This window comes from Petaurus breviceps, unplaced genomic scaffold, assembly GCF_028583685.1.
Source record: "Petaurus breviceps papuanus isolate PSGF00001 unplaced genomic scaffold, PetGlider_PUasm1.0 176, whole genome shotgun sequence".
NCBI lineage: Eukaryota > Metazoa > Chordata > Mammalia > Diprotodontia > Petauridae > Petaurus > Petaurus breviceps.
Genome location: NW_027185771.1, coordinates 17,013,027 through 17,037,913, shown reverse-complemented (window position 1 = coordinate 17,037,913; position 24,887 = coordinate 17,013,027). Strand labels below are relative to the sequence as shown.

Here is a 24,887-nt window from a genome sequence, read left to right as displayed (position 1 = left end):
TAATGACTTTTGGGGTATAGTTCCTAATTGTTTTCCAGAAGAGTTGAACCAGTTCTTGTAAACATGATATTTCCTCAGTATTCTATCACTTGACTTTCCCTAAGGCTCTGTAGCAGATCTAAGATACCATCAGGGAGAGGACCTCCATGACCAAGATGTACCACAACCTTACCTACCATCTCGTCCTGGAGAAAAGATGTGGATGTGGGGAAAACATGAGAGTGCTCTTTAAGGATTTGAAGGGCTTTCATTTAGAAGAGGAATTCCAGTTATTCTGGTTAGCACCCAACGGCCAAATATAAGTCTGGCTTGAAGCTTCAGAGGGGCAGATTTCAACTCAACATGAGATGCTTCCCACGTGTTAGAGAATCCCACAACTAGTGTGGGCTGCTTTGGGAAGTGAGGGCAGGGTGGTCAGAATGCTTGACTTAAAGTCCAGAAATCCTCGTTTACATTCCACCACCTACACTTAATAGCTGTATGAATCTGGGCAGGTTGCTCAGCCACCATAGGGCACACAGACTCATCTGTAAAATGAGAATAATACCTGCCTTACAGAAATGTGAAGCTCAGATAATATATATAAATATATGGATAATATAATGCAGATAATACACAGATCTTAAAACACTGTATAAATGTTAGCTGTTGTTATTAATGGATTCTCCCTTACTACATCCAAGCAAAGGTTGAATGAATGATGGCTTGTTAGGACTGCTGTAGAAGGGGTTCTTGAGGGCTGGTTTAGACAGAGATGCCAATGTAGCCCCTTGGACTGTCTGTTAATCTCTTAGTTTTCAAGAGCTGAGCTAATCATTTGCATACAGGGGATTGTGGTATTTGTCTCTATCCATTCTGCGGCCTCAGGTTCTTTCACAAAGCCCTGCTCCAATGCCTTATGATGTATAGAAGTAACTCTGCATTTACAAAGACTATATCAGTAGAACACAAGCTACAATAGGTTCTGCCATGCTGTAGATGCTTCAAGTACGGTCCCTGAAACAGACCACCTACTCTTTACCAGTGGGCTGTCCACTTGGTGATGATTTCTTTAGCAGTTCACAATGCAAAGAAATAAAAATGCAGAGGTAGAAAAGGGAGCAGAAGATGATAGGAATCAGTTTTTAGACTTTGTTCAAATATTAACTCAAAATACCTCATCTGAAATATATGTCTAACAAGTTGACATATTAATGGGGATAATGAATCATATTGATTTTGACATTCTCACCATAAACGAAACTAGAAGACAAAAAAATAAGTTGCAGATAAGGGAAGAAAGACTATCTGACCATCCTTAGAGAAGTAAATAAAAAAGACAGTAGAGCTAGTTTTATCGTGCATTTAAAGACAGCAAGACACATCTCATAAGCCATTTGCTCATCTCATATTACAGTCCTCATGGTAATTAATCATTTGCAAAAAGAACACCACAAAAGTAATTACTGTTTATGGAATTCTACAAATAAATGGAGGGGGGGACTCAAGACAAATGAGCATATTCTTTTGTTTAAATTTTATTTTTATTCTGAACTTAAATACCAAAAAAGATCATTTTTATATACACAGCAAAACACCAAAAAAAAAAAAGATTATGAGACTGTAACTCTCCAGTTCATATCACTTGTCCTTTTTAAAAAGAGCATATTCTAATTCTACATGTTTCAAAACTGCCCTGCTTGTTGTGCTTCCTTCTGAACGTTCTTCCGATGCCTTTTGTGGCTTTTTGTAGTGTTTCAGTGTTCCTCTTTTTTTTTAACCATCATTACTACTCTCTCCCTTCTTTTCACTCACTCTAGTTAAAAAAAACAAGAGGAAGAAAAATCTCTAACAAGTAAGCATAGTCAAGCAAAACAAATTCATACAGTGTCCATCTCCTTTAGGATTTTTTTTTTTTTGCTTCTAGCTATTCCTTCTATGGTGTTAGGCTCTTTCTTAAACCTGATCTGCCACCCTATCACTGCTTGTTTCTCTTTTAAGTTTGATGTGTTTCTACGTGTACACACACTCCTTCAGTCTTCCTTGGATGTAAGAATTACATTCATATGATGACTACTTTCCCAGCACTTCCGTGCCCAGTGCTCTGTCCACTCTGCCAACCTTGCTTCTTCAAAGGCAATCAAGAAATACTGCACGAGTTAAATAAGAAAAAGAAGGCCTGTGGGTGAATTGCTTCTTTTCTGAGTTTTAACAGTAAAAAGAGACCCAACTTAAAATCCAGCCTCAGATACTTACTAGTTTTGTGACTCTGAGTAGGTCACCTAACCCGCCTTCCTCAGTTTCCTCAGTGGTAAAATGGAAATCATGCTAGCAACTTCTTATTGTAAAGATCAAAGGAGATAGTATTTGTAAAGCACTTAGCACAATGCCAGGCACATAGTAGATACTTAGTAAATGCTTGTTTTCTACTTTTCTTTCTTTGAAAACATTATGCTTCTGAAGAGACACTTCTCTCCCATTAGAATGTTAACACAGCATCATCAGGCAGTCCTTCCAGTTCAAATTTACCTTTTTAGCTTTAGTTGGATTCTTATGTTTCTATTTTAGAGTTCCTACTCAGCTCAGGTCTATATATCACAATGTTTTAAAGTCCTCAGTTTCATTAAAGAGCCATTTTTCCCCCAGTAGGATTGTACTCAGCTTTGCTGTTTAAGTTATTTTTTACTATAAGCCTCTATCTTTTACCTTTTGGTATATTGTATTCCAAGATCTCCCTTTTATAATACAAGTTTCCAGGTCATATATGATTCAGAATCTAGTTCCAAGCATCTCCGAATAATTATGACATTTTTCCTTTGATGTAAATAAGCGCTCTGGATTTTGACTGTGACATACCCGGCACTTTTCTTTTTAAGGTTTCTTTAAGGAAAATTATAAATATGTTCTTGCTGTCATCAGTTTTCCACTTGGTTCTAATACATTTGAACAATTTTTCATTTGTGATTTTTCAAAATATAATATCTAGCCTTTTTTTTTAATCACGATTTTTAGAGAGTCCACTGACTCTTACATTATCTTTCTTGACCTGTTTTTCAGGTCATTTTTGTTTGGTCCTAGTTGTCTTTTGTTTATCAGATATCTTACATTTCCTTACCTTTTTTTAATCTTTTGATTTTACTCTAATATTTCTTGGAGTCATTGATTTCAGTTTTGTCTATTCTGGTTTTCAAGGAGTCAGTCACTTGTGTAAGGTTTACCGCTTTCTTTTCTAAGCTATTCATTCTCCTTCCTGTTCTTTCTTCCAGGCCCTAATTTCATTTTTATCTCTTATTTCATATCTTCTAAGTATTCATGTCTTTTTTATTATTATTAATTTTGTTTTAGACCCAAATGCCAGAACACAAATACGGAATAGAGAAAAGAAACAAAAACATATCATAAATTTAAATATTGGAACTTAAATACAAAGTTAGGAAGGGGAAAAAAGCATGTCATGTGCTTAGCAGAACATGAGAAGGATTCAAAATATGTAATAATAAATTTTCATTTCAAGAAAGCCTGTATGATAAATAATACACATTGTGCTGAGAATTGTCCATCTCTTCTTTGCTTCCCTTTGAGTTTTCTTTTGTTCTCCCTCCTAGAAGGCTACAATGAAGTTTAGATATGTTTCTCTATAGCTATAAATATGTATATGTATGTACGTATACATATATAGACATATACTTTCCCAAACATATTCTGCTCTTGATCTTTGTTTTTATGTTTGTGCATATCTCTTATTTCCTATCCCTCCTGCCTCCTCTATTTTATTTCCACCCTCTACCTTGCCCTCCTGTTACTTGCCTACCCCCCTACAAGGATCTGTCCCCTATCCTCCCATTCCCATAAATCAAAACACCCTTCTGTACCCCCTTTTATTTGTTCCCTCATTCTTCCCTCTAAAAATCCCTCCCTTGTCTTCACCCCCCTCCTTATGCCCCTACCTTTTTATTTCTTCTCAATTTAGAAGACTTTTATACTCTTCTGAATATATATGTATTGTTCCCTCTTAAACCCATTCCAGATGAAATTAGATTACCAGAACTACCAGCCCTCCTGCCCCATCTAATTCCTCTATATCAGTTCTTCCTCTTATACCTCATTTGTATTAAATAATTACTCTTTTTAGCTGTTCCTAAATGATTTTACTTTTTAAATTCATATCATATTCAGGTTTACCTCAGTCTTATGAGCTATCCCATTATTAATAAGAATCTTAGACATACATTTTACATTTTATACACACAGACACAGAGAGTAAACTGTCTGTCCTTATGAATCCCTTATAATCAGTCTTGTATTTCTCTTGGTTCTTGCATGTCTAATATTCCATTAAGTTCAGGATTTTTTTTAACAAAGTCTTGAAAGTTTGAGAGTTTTATCATATGTCCATTTTTTTTATTCAGGATGATACTTAACTTTGCAGAATATGATTATTTCAGCCAGAGACCCAATTCTTTTGCTCTTCAATATATTGTGTTCCAAGACCTGTGGTCCTTTAGTATCTCTGCTGCTAGGTCTTGTTTGAGTCTAATTGTGGCACCACCATATTTAAATTGTTTTAATCTTGATACTTTTAATATTTTATGCTTGAGCTGGGAGTTTTGGAATTTGACTGATATTCCAATGAGTTTTCCTCATAAGATCTCTTTTAAGTGGTAGTCAATGGATTTTTTTCTATTTCTACTTTCCCCCTTGATCCAATGTTTCAGGACAGTTTTCTTAATCATTTCTTGTATTATTGTATCAAGATTCTCTTTTTGATCATAACTTTCAATTCTACTATTTTTATATTTTCTCTTCTTGATCTATTCAACTCTGTTATTTTTCTTATAAGATTTCACTTTCTCTTCTATTTTTTTCATTATTCATATTTTGGTTAATTATTTCTTGATCTCTCATAATTTCACTGGCTTCACTTTGCCCAATTCTAATTTTCAAGGTATCATTTTCTTCCTTAAGATTATGAATCTCCTTTTCTAATTGGTTGACTTTCCTTACATATAACCTTCTTGTTTTTCTTGGATTGTTCTTTTAGTTTTTTCTCCATCTCTGTCATTTGATTTTTAAAGTCTTTTTTAAAATCGTCTATGAATTCTTTTGGGGCAAGTGACCATTTGATGTTACTCTTTGGGGATTTCTTTACTTCACTATCCTCCTCTGCAATTGAACTCCGGTCAACTCTATTACCAAAATAGCTTTCTATGGTTGTATTTTTTTTCTCCTTTGTGCATTTTTTTGTGGTAATAGCTTAATTTTTATAATCACCTCTGGCCTTGGGATATGGAAAATTGTGCCTCTTGCTCCAGCTCTTCAGTTCTCCCCTTTAACCTGGAACCAAAGACAAACCTCCAGCCTCCTGTACTTACAGTACTTACTTGCAGCCAGGGACTTTCTGCCCTACTGCTTCTGCACTCACTAAGCATGTACTGGTTCCTTCTCGCCCCCTCTGCTCTTCACAGCACAACTGGATCTGGCGTTCCTTGTTAGCAGAGGTTCGCTCAATCTTCCTGGGCTCAAATGCCCAACTCCCCTCACTCTCTGGGGGTAAAAGTTCCTGTGGCTGGAGCTGAGGCAGCCTCTCAAACCAACTAACACCAGGACTTGCCTCTTGTTGTTAAAACAGAACCTAGCCTGGAGGTGTTTACTCTTCACAGGGACCAGACTTTATCCTGGGGTTTTTCTTCTGATCTCAAATTGTTCCTGAAAGACCCCTGTTCTTATTTATCTCCACCCATACTTCATCCACCCTAAGGTGCTATTTTAACTGCTTTGTGGGAGAAAAATCTTGAGAGCTTGGAATTTTCTGACTTTTTCTGCCATCTTCCCAGAATCCCCTCCCTTCATGTATTTTCTTATTTGAGTCACCTTTTGAAGTTTTTCTGGAGCTATTCTCTCTTTCTTTGGAAGGATCTCTGAATGTACAGTAATTTTTTTATATGTCAATGTTTCCTTAGGTTTACTTATCTCTCTAACTTTAGTCCCTGAGTTGGTGCTTCCTGCTAGGGCTGTGCTTTGGCCAATGATGTACTTTTGGGTCAGGTGGTTGGCTCTGCCTGCCTCCACCTTCCCACCCCCTAGCTTCTTGTAGCAACTTCTGCCTCCTGGAGTTAGGCTTTTTTGAATCTTTGAGGTTCAGAGCACTGAGTCTTCAGAATCTTCTGTGTCATCTTTGTGCAGAGCATTTGGGACCTCAGAGCCCTGAGTCTTGGTCTGTCGGTATGCAAACACTCTGAGGACTGCCTTGCTGCTCTAGTTGCTGCATTCCCTAGGACTTCCAAGGTCCCCACTTTAGATGAGAGTTCCCTCTTAGGGGAACCCTTTGCTCTTGCTGTCTCTGGATGCAGAGCCTTTCAGGCTGCATATGTCTCTGAATTGTTTCTCATAATACGGGGAGATGACTAACTTGTTTGTCTCTTCTGTGTGTGTCTTTCTTTTATCACCTGGGAGTTTCTGTCTTACTTTAGTTCTGGGATGAGAATGAGGGTGGTTTTTTTGTTTGTTTGTTTTTTTAAAGCATTTGGGGTTAAGTAACTTGCTCAAGGTTACACGGCCAGTTTTGTGTGTGCGTGTGTGTGGGTGTTAAGTGTCGGGTGTTAAGGCCCGAACCAATCCCGGGTCCTCCCGACTCTGGGGCCGACACTGTTACTCACTGCGCCACCTAGCCACCCCAATGGGGAGTGTTTTTGCTGAGTAGGCATTTGGGATCTTCCGTCTTACACGTTCACTATATGTTTTTAATGAAAAAAAACCTTGGCATATGGCATAAAGAGATAGTTCAAGTCTTCTGACACATACTATATATATAGACTTGCGCAATTCACTCATCTGTTCATTGCTTTATTTGCTGATCTGCATTGATAAAGGAAGCTTTCTCACTGGGAATTCAGTAGTACCCTATTTCTAATTAATGAAAGCACAGTTAAGATCCAAAATAAAATTAAAATAACTCCCTCCACCTTTTTTTTAAACTATTCAGTGACTTAAATATGTGTTCTTGGGAGGAGGAGGATGGCAAAGAAAATGATGAAAAACATGGTTCAGGCATAAGAAGTAAGGCCCACTAAAGGCTTGTGAAGTATGCTGAAGCTTTCCGTCTATTTAAAATTCTATTAGACAGACAAAAAATAGGTATCAACATGGGAGTCATTTTCAAACTATTTGTCTACACAAAGTCATTTGCTAGAACAAAGATCAGAATCAGTACCAAAGTAGAAAAAAAAATTAAGAGGAAAAGAGAGTGTTTGGTTGAGGTTTAAGATGCTGATGACATCAAAAAGTGAAGACTGGTATAGAAATTGGAGATTTCTCAGAAAGTTTACTAACATAAATCATTTACCAAAAAGAAACTTAAGAGTCCAGAAACTGTCTCAGCCAACAAACAAGGGAGACCAGGCAGCCCACAGCAAACCAGGTTTGCAAACTCATTTGTAAAACCTTACAGAAGAGATAATGAATGATTATGAGCTGTTAGCAAACCGGTAAGAAGTGGAAGAGAAGAAAAGTTTACAGAGCTTGCTCTCTAGAGAACCCAGTAAAGCCAGGTCATCTTCAGTGCCTCTTATTTTACACAGCCGGATGAAATTAAGAGAACAGACAGACAGAAACAGAAAGGATCAGTCAAGATTTCTGTGATGAACTCTTCACCATCATTGACAATCGCCACATTTACACTTGACCTCACAGGTCCCAGTATGCTGTGACGAAATAGAAATGGTATTAAAGCAAAGCTGCTGGCCAGAGGTCTGTGCTAGAAGTCATGCCATTCTGACAGTGTTGAAGAATTAGCTCCTTAAATACCTGAAAGAATGGATACCAAATGTTTAGAGTAAATTAGACCTTATTATCCAAAAAAGGTAACTAATAAAATATCAATAATGGCCAACCTATATGCCTACTTTTCCATCTCTACAAATTCTTCTGAGAATAATCTTTATGTGAATTGAGGGCATCCTTGTTGAAAGTTTTAGAAGGAAACAGCAGACTTTGATATTCCATTGCAAATTGTATCACACAGTTGACTGACAGGTACAGAGAAAACAAGATCCCACTTACTGTTTGACTATAAGAAATCATTTTACATGGTAAAGTAAAATGCCTCCTTCAAGGACATCCTCCAATAAGGTATTTTCTGTGCATGTGTTAAAAATACATTAGAAAATATAACAGTAGAGACCTTTGAGTCTGTGGCTCAGACTGTCATACGTCAAGGCATAAAACAAGGAGACACAGCCATTGTCAAGGGGGAACGTCCAGAACAGAGATATTCCCAGTAGATGGTGATGTTTGTGGTTGTGGATATCATACACTTACTGTATAAGCACCCTGGTACTACAGAACATCCTCAATGACATTCAAGAATTTGGCCTAGTTTTCCACAGTGAAAAAAGCATACTGCCTAGACTGTGATCTGCAGTTGGATGGACCATCCATGCTTCATCAGTACTTCTATCTTGGACACATAGACAAAGACCAGAATCCAGAATTTAAATATAATGAAGAGTGCAGACTAGGTTACATTGGGGAAATAGCACACTCCAGGCTTCTCCCTGAAACAAAGGCCCAACCTCTTTTTTTTTTTTTTTTGCTTTTTTGAAGGGAAGTTGGGGTTAAGTGACTTGCCCAAGGTCACACGGCTAGTTTTTGTGTTAAGTGTCTGAGGCCAGATTTGAACTCAGGTCCTCCTGATTCCAGGGCTGGTGCTCTATTCACTGCGCCACCTAGCCGCCCCCCCCCCTTTTTTTTAAGTATGTTTATTTTGGTGCCTTTTCTTTACTTCTCAGTCATTGGTGGGAGAAAAAGGGGACCTCCCTTGCCTCCAGATTTAATCCTACCTTGTGACCAAAACAATTAGACAAAAATATCTGTTGCCCACTTCTGACAGTGTTTACTACATTCTCTCTTAGTCCTCTTCTCTCTGCTAGGAGGCAAGATTTGTTTCTCTCTGTTCTCTAGGACCTTCTTTACTGAATTCAGCTTCCACTTAGTGAACAGAATTTTGTTTATATTGTTGGTGTCATTGTATATTTTGATTTCTAGGTTCTCCTCTTTTCAGTCTGCATCAGTTCTTTCAAATCTTTCTATGGTTGTCTAAAGTTGTCATTTCTTGCTACACAGTAATGTTTCACTATATTCACACACCATAATTTCATCAGTCATTCCCCAGTCAATAGACACCGCCTTTTCCAGTTCTTAGCTACCACAAAGAATACTACTGTATTCATAGATCCATCTTTTAAATGTCAGTAGCATTCAAGTGGTATTATGTAGCTTCAAATCATGGAATTTCAGCCTCCAAAGAGTTAAAGTTGAAGATCCCTCATAGAACATTGGAGAGGTTCCTAAGTGGGCATAAAGAGGTTTCAGTATATTACCAATCTTGTGCTAGAAAGCAGTGTCATAGATACAGGATCAGAAGAGGTAGACTGGTCCCACAGCATAAGGAGTATACATCTGGTACATTAAAGGGCTTCTGTGAAGAACCGGAGAAAGAGCAAGTGTTACAAAGGGAGACAAGGAAGGGCTAGGTTTTGTTGTGTACCCTTGGAAGGAGGGGCCATTCATGAGATTGTATTACCTTGGTCCCTACCTACTACCAGTCCTCATTACACATGGGTGATTTGTTGAAGGAGTAAAAATCCTAAAAGGTACTATCCTGAGATGACCCTGAATAGAGCTGCTGTCCATCGTCTCTCTGCCCTGGAGATTAATAATGAACCCTGCCTCACCTGTTCTCTCTCTCTACTCCTGACTCTCCCTACACCTACACCTACTAACGGGGTGGCGCAACAGGCCATAATCCCTGCTGGGCACCAGAAGTCTAAAGGCTTACCTTGGTCTTCCATAGGTTGTGGCCCAGGAGTATTAGCAGATGCCAAGATGCGGGTATTTGAACGTTCAGTGTACTTTGGAGATTCGTGCCAAGATGTTCTCAGTACACTGGGCTCTCCACACAAGGTTTTTTACAAGTCAGAGGACAAGGTAGGAAAAAAATAGTTAAGCAGATTTCCATCATTTGGCGTAGGTTTTAAATTTTTTGCATTAGTAACTAGTGGGAACTTCACAGGTATGATTCCTTGTCATTGACACAAATTAAGTCTTCCTGACAGTCTTGGGTTCTCTGTTGTGTACATTACCCTCTTTTCTTATGTTCCACTTCCCATATTTGAGTAGCCCTTCTCTTGACAGCACAGAAAACAATGCTATTCAACCCTCCCTACTCCCAGGGCACCTTTTCAATGTCAGTAGACTTGCTCTTCTCGAGTCAAACAGCCCCTCAATAACTCATATTCCAACCATGATTTCTCCTCCATTATTCAGCATTGCAGCAATAAAATTCATATCCCAGGTGGGACAGGTTTTTAGGATGCTTTTCTGTAAATGATTTTTAATGTGCCAAGTACCCAAGATGGTACTTGTTATTTTTTATAGTTTTCATAAATGCAATTTCAAAGATATTACTTTATTCCATGAACTTAAGTAACTATTTCAATTGTGATTTTGTTGTGTTGTAACAGATGAAAATTCATTCTCCTTCTCCTCATAAGCAAGTTCCATCAAAGTGTAATGACTACTTCTTCAACTATTTCACGCTTGGTGTGGTAAGTTATGATATGATTCTTCAGACTTTTTAAGACTTGAAATGATCCATGGTTGATATGGCCACATTTCCCACCAGTGCAATCACAGTACCTCCATCATCACCTTACAGTGAGCTCTCTGGAAGCACTTACCTAGGCCTGACCTATGGACCATACATTTTGTTACCGGGTTACGCTGGAAGGCTTTTCACCTTGGTGGGGTCTGCAGAGCTTGTGCTTGACTGGAAGAACCCCTGAGGCTCCATCTTGAAGGAAACGTGAAAGGAGAAGGATGCCTCCTAGGAGAAGCTTTAGATTTCTCATTAAAAGCATCACAAATGTCCAAACAGCTCAGATTCCAGCCTTGACTATGGATTTCGCTTTGTATGTAGTCAGGTGGCCAGCAGTGCTCCTTTTCTTCCATGTGAAAGTACAGTGTGGACCAGAGAAGCCTTGGTTCCCTCTCCTCTCTCTTTTTTGTGAGTCTGAGTCTGGCCTGCACAACATTGCGGGCCACTTGTGACTGGTTGCAGGCCACTTGCAGCTAGCCAAAGGATTTCAGGCAGCCTTCGAAAATGCAAATCCCTCATCAGAACTGACTGAAGTTTCCTTAGGGCAGGCTGCATGGAGCCCGCCAAAGGATTTAGGGGCTGTATACTGTGCAGGCCTGATCTAACTGATGAACAGCCAGCCCTGAGATTAGGAGAGAAGTAACTACTAACAGCCAACAGTTAATGACCATCTGAAGGTTGACCTCTCATAAGGGTCAGGCTTTAGTGACATTTAAGGGCCTGCCGTGTTCAGGACCCTGTTCTCAGCACTGAAGAGAAATGCCATGATTCCAAGCTCTGTCTAGCTCTCTACTTGGACTTCTCTTATTCCATCACCCAAAAGTGAGAATGTAAATTATATACATTAGTAGTAAGCATAGAGAGAAGAATAAAGACTGGCATTTATATAGCACTTTAAGGTTTGGAAAGCATGTTATTATCTCATTTGATCCTCACCAGCAACCCTGGGAAATAAGTGCTGTTATTGTCCCCATTATACATATGGGGAACCTGATGCAGAAAAGGTTGTGACTTGCCAGGGCTGTGCAGTTAGTGTCTGATTCAGGATTTGAATTGGGGTCTTCCTGACTATTCACTTCAACCTAGTAATTCACTCAAATATACTGTGTTTATGACCCAACTAGGTTTCTTATTCACAAACTAACTTCCCTTCTTATTTCAAGTCTCTATTTTTTTCTGTAGGATATTCTCTTTGATGCAAATACACACAAAGTGAAGAAATTTGTCCTCCACACCAATTACCCTGGGCATTATAACTTCAACATGTGAGTATGACTGTATCCTCTTAGGACAGTTTTGGGGAATGACACACTAACCTTGTCTATACCAGAAAGCAGGCCATCTGGGTTTCACTTTCTGACTTTAAGAAATCCATGTGAAACTGATTCCTGGGCAGGGGTAGATGTCCCCAGTGACCAGCGAAGGAGGCCCAAGACCTGCACAGCAGCTGACTGGAAGCTGTGTGAGCATGCTTTCTCCAGGACTTGCTATCCCATTCTGCCTTCACCTACATTACCAGAGTGGGGTGGGCCGGGAGACATTTTTTCCAAAAGCCATTGATACCACTGGTTCTGGCAACCTAACTTGGAAGAAAAAATTTCTGACCAATTCTAGATTGACCCTAAAACCAAGACACTTCCCTTCACATGCACCAGTTCTCTTGATTAAAGTCTTGGCCACTAAACTTCACTCCCTTTCTGGCTCCCCAAAAGCCTACCTTCTAGCATCATGGAGATAAAAGAGTGGAGGAAATGAATTTTTCTCTGCCACCCCCCTCTAGGCTTCTGAGGTAATGAATGTTTCAGTGTTAATGCTCTGGGCTTCTGTGTCCTAGCCACCATCTTGTATTTAGAACATAGAAAGCCATATCAGTTTTATTCTGCTTTATTTCTTGATTGCTGGTATGTGTTTATATAATCTGGGGACACTAAAAACTAAATCCAGTTTTTTCCCCAATTTTTCTCTTTTTCATGGCTCAGATTTAATACCTGAATTTGTAGACATTTAATAAGATGCATAAGTGTTTTCAGTGTTTTCCCTTGATGTGGGGCCTTCCCAGGTTTTTAGACCTGCCTAAGGAAGCCTCAGTAGCTCAGTGCTCAGGTCTGGTGTCAGGCCTCCTGGTTTGTGGTCTAGTGCTTGTTCCCCTACCTGAGGCTGCTGATGTAGGTGATGTAGCCACCTCCTGGACCTCACCATCTGGCACAGTCGCCATAGTAACTGGGCTCCTGGCTTGAGCCGGCATAGCCTTGTTTTATTGTGAGGGTTTTCAGGTTTGCACTTGACTAAATTACAGCATCATTGGTCTTTGATGGGAAGGTTGACATAGTGTTTCTTGATGAGCACATGCTGGACCCTTGTTTGAGCACCAATGGAGCTTCATGATAGCGTGTGGCTGCTGGTAAAGCAGAACCAGGAGGACAGTTCTGAAAGAATTAAGAATGATAGTTGACGTAACCGGGATTCCAGAGTACTAATGAAGAAAGATGCTGCCACCTCCTGACTGATATGCTGAATGAGACACACATTTATCGACATGTTGACTAGACTGTGCTTATTTGCAACAAAACTCTTGTCTTTTTTCCCAGTTTAAGAGTTGAGGAGAAATGGGAGGAAGAAAAAATAAGTGCTTGATGATTAAAAAATAAATACAGTTTAATTTTTAAAAACAATGTGCTGTTGGTAACAAGGCCAGGGCTAGGACATTCTGAGTTGTCTCCTTACTCTGTATGCCTTCTCTCTCCAGCTATCACCGCTGTGAGTTCAAGATCCCTCTCACCATCAAGAGAGGTAAGCAGCAGAGAGGAATGCCTCCCACCTTTGTAGGTGAGGCCCAAGGGACTTGTGGGAGGGAAGGATCATGACTGACCAGTACTTTCAGCAGCATTCCTGGGACAGGTTTCCTTGGCCTTCAGACGACTTTCCCTGGTGCTCCACAACAGCAGAGATACATATTATAGAATGAATTAAGGAAAGGGGTGCCACACTCATCTCCATTTGTCAGGTGAGAGAACTGAGCCTTACTGAGGGGGTATCTTGCCCTCAGTTAACTTGACTAGTAAGTAGAGCCAGGACTTGAACCCCAGTCTTCAGAGTTCAAAAACAAGGCCTTAACCCTCTTCCAAGATGCCCTATGAACTTGTTTTTGCTGTGGGACATAGGGGATGCCTCCCAGGCAGGTTTGAGTCTGTAGTAGACTCCCTTGCCAAGGCTCAGGAGAAGCCAGAGCTAACATGGTAGCTGCTCAGGAGTTGGCTTCTGTTGTCATTGCCAGGGGCAGGAACTTGGGTTTTTTTACCCAGAGTCCATCACTGTGTAGCTTCTGCCCTGCCCTTGGCACAATAGTCATTGTTCCTCTTGAGCTCAGTTAATTGGACTTCTCTTCCCAACCTCATTCCTTACCACCTATGTATATCCACTCAGCCCTACCCATTTCAGGTAGTTGTCTGTAGTTGTCTGTCCTCTTACTTCCAAGTGGTCCCCCTGTGATGAGGAAATGAGCTGTCTTCTGTTTCCACTGAGGCTCTGAGCCCTTCCGTGTAGATCGATGGCCCTCAGCCTTTGGAAAAGCAAGAAGCCTACGCAGGAACAAGAACTTTACCTCTCAGCTGAGGAGCCTTTCTCCCACCCACCCCCACCCCCTGCTTTGACATGGGCTGGGAGAAACAGGGCCTCCTGTCCAGGAGTCTCCCTGCAGCCATTAGTGAAGGGTCTTCACAGCTGGCCAGGGCTAGGGAAAGACTCCGCATGGGCTTGCAAAGGAAAAGATGCTTTTTTATATTTATAAATAGTGCTCTTAATAATTTTGCTTAGCAAAAGTATTCCTTGGCTGTGCCCCAGACTCCTAGCTGCCACAGGCTTTCTAGCTGGAATGCACCTTAAGAAATCACCTAAGAGAAAATGGAGGCCCAGAGAATGGGAAGTGGCCTGGCCAACGTCCCACAGCTGGAGAGTGGCAGGGCTGACTCCAGACCTCTCAGTCAGACTGCGGAATACTAACAAAAGCCAGGCCTTTATTGGGGTCTCTTCCCAACTGCCTGTTTGTGTTCCTTTCCTCAGAAAGTGCTGATTGCCAGACTGAGACCTGCACGACCTATAGCAAGGTAAGCTCTCTTGGCCAGGCAGAGCCAGGGGCCCAAGCTGTCAGGACTCTGAGCAGGGACCTCATGCCACTGGGTCCCGTAGTTATGGACAGGTTACTAACCCCACTGGGTAAAGCAGAGCAGGAGTTTGGTTGCCTACCATACAGACTTCTCCCTCCATCTTGATTTCAACAATTTGGACTAAACACTTGCACAGCCAGAATGCTTGACCTCAGGCCTCCACCTGTCCTGAGGTTGGGTAGAGAACCAGGGAACTGACCAGTCCCCAGCAGGGGTGCCCTGATATAATCGCCTGTGGAAATTCAGACCTGAAAGGACCAGAGAAACATAAGGTCTCAGGATTCATCGATTGTCAGTGCTCTGGGTGACTTTAGCAAGCATGCAGTCAGACTCCCTCAGTTTACAGAAGAAGAAACTGAGGCTGAAACAGGTGGCTTCATTATTGAGAGTCACATGGCTGCTGCCTCCTGACTCCCAGTCCTTGGGGACATTCTCAGTGTCTTCTAAATTCTGCTTTAAGGCTGAACACAACACTCACTCTTTCCCCATGTGCAGCTTGCTGTCACTTCTCTGAACTCTTGGACCATTGACTGAGTTCCATAACAATGAGGAAGGGGTCAGGGCCCCAGGGTTATCTGGGCAGGACCAGGAAGAGAACCTAGGGAGGGCTTCCCTGACCTCTGCCCTTTCGTGTTTCTCTGTTTCAGTGGGATAGTATCCAGGATCTCCTTGGGCATCCTGTGGAGAAACCTGTTGTGCTTCACAGGTGAGGCACTCCTTCCCCTGCCCCCACCAGGCAGACCCTGAGGCTATCAGATTACCTCTATTTCTCCCTCCCCTTACTCGAGGACCCAGGGCCAGAAGCTTCAAGCCAAGAAAAACAAAACCAGCCCTGTTGGAAGAAATATAAAACGGCCTTTGATGTTAATGTCTTGCACATCACTTCAGCCAGACAATTTTGCCTGGTTTTAAATAGCTCATATACTTAAAGTATTTAAAATGCAATGAAAGTGCATAGCCTTCCTTTTGAAGATCCCTCCACACCCTGAAATGGCTTTTCCTAGCATTTAGAGGTAGAGGAGCATATTAGGGACCATCTCGTCCAAGCCCCTCTGTTGACTGAGAGCTGCAGAGTCTAGTCCAAAGTTAGGATTTCTAGATAAGGAACTAAGGCCCAGAGAGGTGAAATACCCGGCCTGGGGTCATGCAGGTAGTAACCAGCAGAGTGTTGGGGGTCAGCTGATACTGAATGCAGGACTCTTTCTACCATACCGCACTGGCTTACCCTTCTCATGACTGCTGGTGATGGCAGATCAAGGCTGTAAGGCCAGGCTCTATCCTGTGCCATGGCCCAGCAAGGCAACTTCTGCAGGAAACGTATATAACTTGTACTAGCAGGAATTGACTTAATGAATCAGCTGTTAAATCCACCCAAGAATATTGTCAACAGAAAGACTCATACATGCTTCACCCCCGCCACCCAACTTCAGCTAATTTAAAGGCTGCCTTGGATATTAATCTCAACCTGATTTGGATTTACCCTGGAGGAAATTACAGTGTAATTTGCCCCTCATAGGAATGGCTATAATACTGGGATTATGCCCTCTCCCCCTCCACCCTACCATTCACACATATATACATACATACATGCATGCATACATGCATATATACATCAGAGGGCTGACCCTCCTCCCAAGCTTTCTTTGGGTGCTTCAAGATATGCCATCTCTTCCAGTGTCCATCCCATCTGTCTCTTCCTGAGGGTCAGTTTCCTGCCCTCCATTATCCCCAGATAAAGGTGTCTTGGATACTTGAATCCCTTCAGCAGCTCTTTAATGCCTCAGCACTGTCCTTTTGTCTCTTCCCTCTGAAGGTCATCTTCACCAAATAACACAAACCCATTTGGGTCAACATTCTGTTTTGGACTACAGAGAATGATCTTTGAGGTGAGCAAAACTGACTTCCCTTGATCTGATTGAAAATGGAGCTGAGAGGCTGGGTTAAATATTGAGGCTGGAGGGAGCTTTGTGTTGATAGAAAATTCACAGTATTTGAGTATGTGATCTAGTTTAAATACAGTGCAGCTCCTTACTCAGTTCCTGTTAATTCATTAAGCTCTGTAAGTTCCTTGAAGGCAAGGCCTGTCTTTTACAGCTCCGTAATTTTCAGGGCGTAGCCTATCTTATACAGAGTGTGCCTGATAGATGTTGAAGCCCTGATCGTATTTGCAAGGCTTTATGCTCAGCACTGAGAGATGAGAGAAGTTGTTTGGCCTCTTCTCACTTCCTCCGGTTAGTGGTAAATGATTGTTGGTTTTACCCACCTGTTAATGGAGACGATCAGTCCACGATGCAGAATGAGACATGGCAGTTTTGCTTGACTATCCATATTATTTCAAGGTTTTTTTTTCTTTTTAATGGGGGTGAGGTGGAAGAGAGAGGGGAAATTGCATAACTGTGAAGTTCATGAAAAACATTTGTTGAATAAGATAAGTTCCATTCTCCCGAGGCCTAAAGTTCAGTGGGAAGAGATAAGATGTGCACATTAGCCTTGTAGACAGCTACACTGAAAAGCCTAAGAACGTGTGATCCTGAATCTACATGCCCTTCCATGTGTGGGATTTAAAGACTATCTAGTCTGAAGGTTCCTAACCTGGGGTCCACAGATCCAAAGATTTCAGGGAGGGAGGGAGCCTGTGAACTTAGAAATATTAAGATTTTGATAGCTGTATTGCAGTAATTTATTTCTTCTGCACTCCTGTGCATTTTATGTATTTAAAGCCCCTTCGGAGATATTTGTAGGCTTCTCCAGCCTTCCAAAGGGGTCCATGACACAAGGTTAAGAAAGCCTGGTGTTATCCAACCTCCTCATTGTACAGATGAACTGTGGGGTGGATTGAGCAAATTTATTGCACAGAAAGGCAAGTGGATTCAAATTATGAGCTCTGAGGCTTTTTTAAACCAGAAAAACCCTTAGACTGTAGAGTATGAGAGTTGAAAAGTCCCTTAGATCTTAGACCAGAAAGTCAGAGGTGGAGGGGACTGTGGAGCTTAGTGGAGTCATTCCTGTGTCAAGCCTAGGTGGCTCTGTCCCGTCCAGGTCGTCTAGTAGCATCCCTGTTGGTGGTACGTGTGGGTGCCGTCTCTGACCCTTGCCTCTCCCCACCCAGGTCATGCAGAACAACCACATAGCATCAGTGACCCTGTATGGCCCGCCTAAGCCCAGCACACATATAAGGACAGCAGAGCTCCCGTGAAGGATGGCCCTCCTCCTCAGCTCTCTCCAGGCCTGACCATACAGCGTGCCTTGACTTGCTGCTCCTTGTAGAGGAGGGAGCACTGAGCGGGTTTTTCTTTCTTTTTACCCTCCCGGTGGCAGCACAGAACGGGTAGCCCTTGACCCTTCCCGACATGTGGAAGCCGTGGTGAAGGAACTGAACTTAGTGGTCTGAGGGCCTGGTCAGCCCAGCCCCTGGGGGGAGGAAGGGGAGGGCATGGGGTGGACAGTGTGGCACAGCTGCTGAGGGCACAAAGTGACTGCAAAGATTTAGAAGCACAAACTCTGAACTCTGAAGCATCTGGACACAGGTACCGACTCATCTGTCTGTGTGGCCGTCTTGATGTAGTAGTCACATTTAAGAAAGCAAAGTTATATCTCCATATACATAAAAACCTATATTTACATAGAGAGAACATACATGCTGGTTTTGGGGCCCCATGGGACAAGTGTGCATATATGTCCTGACTTCTGGCACCGTGTGAATCTCTGTGTGACTTTCAAACTACAAGCAAGTCGCATGTGCGTATTACTTGATTGTGACATTTGCACTACATCCACTTTACTGACTTGATAACTAACTGTATTAACCCTGAAGAGCCTCTTCTGTGGCCTGGACTGGCTGGCGGCCAGGTTAGGATCCCATTTAGATGCGCTTTAAAGCTTAGATAGAAACACATTCTGAAGAGAAAGTGATCCCATTCTGTTTCCATTCCTCCCTTCCTCATGGAAACCATAATGGCTGGAATGGCGCATCTTTTCTGTTGTTCCCCTTTTCTCTTTCTGTCTAAGCCACCCTGCTGTTGGACAGAGTCTCCTCAATGGATCTGGGACAACTTAGGTCCCCAGAGCTCGAGCCCCTACCACGAAGGAGGGGAAAGAGGAGGAATGAGGAGCTGCCCTCTCCCGGGCATATTTTCATCCTTATGTTCCTTCTGCATCTTTTATTTATGCCAAAGTTTTCACCAAAGACATCCTCTCCCTCTGTTACATTTCAGCATTCTGTACAGTTTGTTCCCCTGACCCCTGTCTGAACAGGTCTCTAACCCAAGGATACTGACATACTCTTCCATCTGGGCCAGGGAGACTGGGTTGGGAGTTGGAACCCCCTATACAGGCCTCTGAGGAAAGTAGAGTCTGAAAATAACCCTTTTTAGGAGAGAAAAAAACAAATTGACAAGAAATGTATAATTTTATCCCATTTTTAATATTTTGATGTAGCAACTTGTGATACAGACAACAATTTTGTGAGGTTTTTCAAATGTGTGTACAGATTTTTGTAAATAAGACATTTTTGTAACTTTAACTCATGTACAGTATAATCCTAAATAGTTTACTGATGAATGAGAAAGTAGACTGGTACCTAATGTTTTTGGATCCAGGACCAGGAGCAAGGGAAACACTGATGTGTGTGTGTATGTGTTTGTGTGTGTGATCCCTGTTACTATGTCATCTTCCCATGGACTGTGTGACATTCTGGACTGTCTGACTGAAACCACAACTGGGAATCCACCTGCTGAGGGTCAAGGAAAGAAAGGACTATTAGGAGCTACCTCTCTCGTAGATGACCCTTGCCAGCTTCCCACCCACCCTGCCATCCCTCCTTGACTTCTCATCACCTTTGTTTTGTGGCCCCTGTACATTCATTTCCCCAGAGGTGCATGTGTCCTGAAAGGCTAATAAAACAGAGCTTTTCCTCAGGCATTGGCTAGTGCACAGCACAGTGACTGGGTGTGATTGCTTCTTGGTCACATCCTTTTGGTGACTTTCTGGGTATGTTCCATGAGAGCCCTTGACTTGGGAGGGCAGATTCTTGCACCTGCCAGAAACTTGACTCAGTTGGGATTCCTGTACCCTGCCTCCCTTTGACCATAGCAATTGAAGCAGTGTCTTCAGGTGTACAAAGGTCAGTGAACATCTCTACTTCCCAGGAGGGGTGCTCCCTCCTTGATGTGGAAGGGGACCAGAGTTTGTGAGTCTTCTTTTTTCCTGCTGTGGGCTGACTCATTTAGTCGAAGCTTCTCATACCATGGACTGTGTTGGATGTCAGACCCCTCAGATAAGCCACCTTCTTGGCCCCTGTAAAGGACTGTCCTAGGCCAGCTTCCTCCTCCCCAAGCTAGATCTTACCACAGTCACAGTGACTGTGCCCAAGCTCTCCTCTTAGAGCCCAGATCACCAGTGACTTTTCAGAGTGAGAACTCACCAAACTTATCCTGCTCCCACCTCTGACCTGTTGCAAGGATCCTCCAAGAAAGGTCTGGGTCTGCCAGTAGATGAGGAGGAGCTCTAAGAGCCTGCAGATTCCTAAGGTCCTGGGAAAATGTTCAGTTCAATAAACTGATTAAGCAACCTGGGAGGGCCAGACAGGGTAGGGAGGATGAGGACTCAGAGGGGAAGCAGAGATAGACTCTGCCCTTGGGGGAATGCTGGTTCTGACCGAAGGAGCTGGAAAGGATCTCTGAAAACTGTTGCTGACCCATTTCACAGATAAGGGAAATGACAAGGCCAAGTCATTGTGATGCAACAGGAAGAACACTTGGTTTGGAGTCCAAAGACCTGGTTTTTATGTCTGTGCTGCCCCTTGGCAGTTGGTGTCAGGTTGGGCGAGTTAACCTCAGGACAACTTTAAACATCCTTAAATCTGTGGTGCCTTTATATTCCTCCATACCTCCTCCTGATTCTTGTTGAAAGTGTTGAAATGACAGGAAGTTGTCCAGAACATGGTAGCTCTCTCTAGGAACAGCCTGCTTGGAGGTGTGCTCATATTAGCCCGAATGAGGCCAATATAGTGGATGGGTAGAGGCCAGGGAGCTTTGTGTATTTCAGAGCCCTTACAAGAATTTTGAGATTGTCAATTAAGAAGCTTTCATCAAGCATTTCCTACATCATATCAGGCCCTAGATGAAGTGTCCTGGACGCAAAGCAAAAGCAAAAAGAGACCCTGCCTTCAGAGTTCCAAATGGATGAGATGAAAAAGGCCTACCCAAGATAAGTGGAGGGAGGGCAACCTTAGAGGGAATGGCACTAGCCCTGGGAGGACTGGGTAGCACCTCCCTTCTATTGGACCAAATTCTCTGTCCGTGTCCCTCAGATGCTGGGGGGGAGGGGGGGGGAGGGTAAACAGGGACTAAACCCTGGTGACAAGAAGTGTTCCGGGCTGGAGACTGAGGAGACATTAAGGACTTGCATTCACACCCCCACCCAAAAGTACAGAAGCACCTCTATACACAGGAGTAAGCCTGAGGAGTAGGCTACCTCTTCCAGGCTGGATTCTGTCATTGTTGCTGGGCAAGAGGATGGGGCTGAGAAATAAGGCATACAAGAAAGGTGAGATGTAGGCCAAGAAAGAGAGATGGGGTGTGGGAAGGCAGAGTTTGACTTCCTTCCCCCCATAAGATAAGCAGAGGGCAGGAGGGGATCCCCTCAAACTTAGAAAACAGCCTGGGTTCATGGCTATGTACACCAAAAGCTGCCCAGGGTGCACTGTAACTGACTCATGGCTGATGGACTTGAGAAGCAGACCTGTGTGAAGCCATTGTGCAATTCAGGGTGGGTCAAATGTGAAAGTTACAACTCCCTGCCCAGAGATCCTTTCCAGAAAGCTCAGCCCGGGCCAACCAAGACTGTAACTAGCATGAGCAGAACTCTCCTAATTGGAGCCTGAAAGATATTTAGGATTCCTTTAAACTCTTACTCCATAATTGAGTTAAATGCTCCTTGGTGGGAATGGAATGGGGTTCACATACCCTGGTGCCTTCCTCTCCTTTGAATTTAATGTGTATGTTCCCATTAATACCAATGCTCACACGCTATGAATGTGAGATCTTTGAAGGAAGGGACCAGTTGACTTTTTGGCTTTCTATCTCCAGTGCTTTACGTATACTTAAATACTTGGTGGACTGACTGATGGTGAAAATTGGTATCAAAGAACATGTTTTCCTTCTGCCCTACTAGTATCTAAGTACCAGATAATTAAAGGTGAGCTTGTTACCCGCAAGCAAAGAATTTAGAATTAGCAGGGCCTTCATTTTACAGGCATAGAAATAAGGCTCAGGAATGTTCATTCGCAGCAGGGCTGGGAGGAACCCCATTTCCCTTCCTTTTCACTTTGCCCCTCCTCGGGTCCCATGCCTAGTCAGCTGCTAGGAGCCCCAGCGGAAGGGCTTTGGGGCCGCGCGGCTTCGAGCGCAGTCGGGGCCTGGTACCGCGTGCAACATCTGCCACATGAGCCAGATGTCGGCTGCTGACAGCCCGTGCACCAGCACAAGCTCCCGGTAGAAACAAGGGTCGAAGGTGCGCAGATGCGGGGCGGCCGAGGGCTGTGGTATGCCAAAGGTGCGGAACGCCTGGTGCGCCTCGGGCGTGAGACGGAGGCGCTGCAGACACATGCCCAGGAAGACGTCGTCGATGGGGAAAAGCTCCACCTGGGCGCAGGCGGCTGCCAGCCTCCGGAGCGTGACCCCAGACAGCACGAAGCCCCCGCCTCCCGCGTACGCAGGGTAGGCGCCCAGCCCGTACACGCCCTCGGGGATATAGTATTTGCTATCCCGAGCTCTGATGGGCCGCGCCTGCAGGATCACGTCCCCGGCCAGAAGGTCGCGGGACGGGTCCCTTGTGGCCACGAACTCCAGCAGGTTCTCCACATGCACGAACACGTCGTCGTCGCCCTTGAACACAAAGCGCGCGTCCGGGCAAAAGGTGGATGCCCAGTCCAGGAAGTGGATTTCCTTTAGGGTCAGGTTGAAGAAAGTGTCATCGAAAGCCCAGAGCAGGATGTCCCCATAGGCGCGACCCTCGGCCCGCAGCAGGCCCTCCTGGGCCTGCGCCCCGGGCCCGGCCGGGCCCCGAGGGATGCCCAGCAGGAAGACCCTGCGCACTCTCGCCCCTCGCACGTGCCCCTCGGCACCCCAGGTCTTTCGCACGACCTCCCTCCTCTCGAAGTCCGCGGCCACAGACTTGACAGCGATAAGTAAGTCTGGCCCGGGCCCCCCTGGAAGACCCCTACACTTATGCGGCTGATTGATGAGGAGCGGGAAGCGCCTCTTGTCCTTGTCCTGCAGGTAACGGCGGAAGTCGAAAGGCCCCGAGGGCGTCGGGGGCGCCGGCGTGTCCACCTCATAGACCGGGTGCTGAGCCCTGGCAGCTGGGAAGGCGCGCACCACCGCTGGTCCCCACCCAGGGCGCGTGGGTAAAGGTGGCGGGGCTGCGACAGTGACCATCCTGACCTGGGTGCTGGACAGGCTGGCCGTGGGGGCCCCTTGCTCCCGCTGCGAGTAAAGGAGCAGACAGAGCGCCGTGGCCAGGAGCAGAGTGAGCGCAGCGTCCGCCTTCCGCCTCAGCCTCATGGTCTTGGCCCCCCAGAGCCTAGGTCAAGAGCCCACGCCTCCGATGACCGCCTGCGGGGAAGAGAGAGGGAGGGCACAGCTAGCGGAGCCACGGGAAAAGGGGCCTCCCCTGCCAGCTCCTCTCTTAGGCTTTGACTCCTTCCAGAATGGAGAAGTCCCCTCTCACCCCTGCCCACCTGCGGTGCCCGGGGAAAGGGGGTGAGATGTTGCATAGTTCACTCTTCCCTGGGATAAAGTGCAGCCCTCGGCCACAACCCCTAAAGCACCCTAGCCCAGCCCTCACTACCACTGCCCGGAGCTGCTTCCTTTTTGCTTGGACCCCAAGCCCTGGAGTGACTTCGGTTGTGAGTGGCAGATCTACACCCACACAGGTGTTTTCAGCCTGAGGCTTCTAGGCACTGGAAAGCCTAAGACACGCCCTGGGGCAGGACTCCCTTTGAATGAATCCCTTTGAAAAAGCTGGAAGAAGCAATCCACCCACTCCGGGTTTCGGGCCCCAGAGATGCCCAAATCTTTGAATGTATAGGTCAGGTAGCCCCCAACAAACAAGGAGGGAAAGAGGGGAGCTTCAGTGAGGAACCGTGGCTGAGTTGGAGACTGATTCCTTTTAGGGAAAATGAGAAACTCCTCCCCCGCACCACCACCACCCCCCCCCCCCCCCCCCTACACCAACGTTTACCTCCCTTTCCCTTCCTTTCCAGGGTTTTTCATGGGTCCTATTGAAGCTGTATTCCTCACCCTAGCTCGATCCACCTCCAGGAAAGACTACAGAAGATACAGACCTGACCCCCTCCTGAAGTCTTTATTCCTTCTTTTGCGTTCCCTCCCCCTTAAGAATAATGATCTCTCGGGCCCTCCCCGCGGGCTCTAACAGATCACAGTCAGAAAGGCCAGCCCAGACCCCAGTCTGTCCCTCTTGGTATGTTCCCGGGCTCACTACTTTGGGACTCGAGCCCCACCTAGCTAGGCTCCTCGCTTCTAAGAAAGACGACTCTGGAGGGGTTAGAGACGGGATGGGGGGGGTGGGGGTCTGACCCTTCCCGGGTTAATAACAGAAACACAAGCTTGAACCACAGTCACCACCAAGTTTCTTCTTCCCGCCGCCGCCCAGCATCAAGACTTCCAGACTTGGCAAACTGCTACCCTTGGATTCCTTAACTGTGCAATTGCCTGGGATCCCCAGAGACTGAGCCGGGCCAGGCCCCCGCCAACCCTGTCCCGGGTACTCACCAGCTCATTCACGTCAAGCTCAGGAGCCAGGCCCGAGCCACTGGGCTTCGCTTGACCGCCTCCGGGACACCCGCGGCTCCTTCTGCCTCCGGCATCTGGGTCGCCGGGGACGGGCATACGGAGCCCGGGCAACCCCAGCGCCTAGCTGGGGCCTGCGAGTGCAACGTTGGCAGGGAAGAACCCCGGGCAGGGGAGGGGAGGGGAAGCAAAGGGGCCAGCTGCTGCGTCACGTGGCGCCAGCAGATGTGCAGTCCTGGGGTTGGGGGAGGCTGAGAGAGAACAGCTGGAGGGAGGGCC

The 24,887-nt window shown here is 44.8% G+C and overlaps 2 protein-coding genes across 2 annotated transcripts in view; one reads left to right on the top strand and one right to left on the bottom strand.

Moving 5' to 3' along the window:
• The window catches only part of PHAF1 (phagophore assembly factor 1), a 67,045-nt gene extending 47,306 nt beyond the window's left edge, over nucleotides 1-19,739 (top strand). Inside the window, exons 9-16 of the mRNA XM_069085784.1 lie at nucleotides 9,830-9,963; nucleotides 10,500-10,583; nucleotides 11,816-11,898; nucleotides 13,380-13,423; nucleotides 14,693-14,736; nucleotides 15,444-15,502; nucleotides 16,610-16,682; nucleotides 17,906-19,739. Of these exons, the coding sequence (XP_068941885.1) occupies nucleotides 9,830-9,963; nucleotides 10,500-10,583; nucleotides 11,816-11,898; nucleotides 13,380-13,423; nucleotides 14,693-14,736; nucleotides 15,444-15,502; nucleotides 16,610-16,682; nucleotides 17,906-17,992 (608 nt within the window). The 3' untranslated portion in view covers nucleotides 17,993-19,739. The remainder of the gene's footprint in view (nucleotides 1-9,829; nucleotides 9,964-10,499; nucleotides 10,584-11,815; nucleotides 11,899-13,379; nucleotides 13,424-14,692; nucleotides 14,737-15,443; nucleotides 15,503-16,609; nucleotides 16,683-17,905) is intronic.
• Nucleotides 19,199-24,887, bottom strand: B3GNT9 (UDP-GlcNAc:betaGal beta-1,3-N-acetylglucosaminyltransferase 9). Its single transcript, XM_069085785.1, has 2 exons — nucleotides 24,591-24,887; nucleotides 19,199-23,411 (listed from the first exon to the last, which is right to left on the bottom strand). The coding sequence occupies exon 2, from the start codon at nucleotides 23,358-23,360 to the stop codon at nucleotides 22,158-22,160; it is 1,203 nt and encodes a 400-aa protein (XP_068941886.1). The 5' UTR covers nucleotides 23,361-23,411; nucleotides 24,591-24,887; the 3' UTR covers nucleotides 19,199-22,157.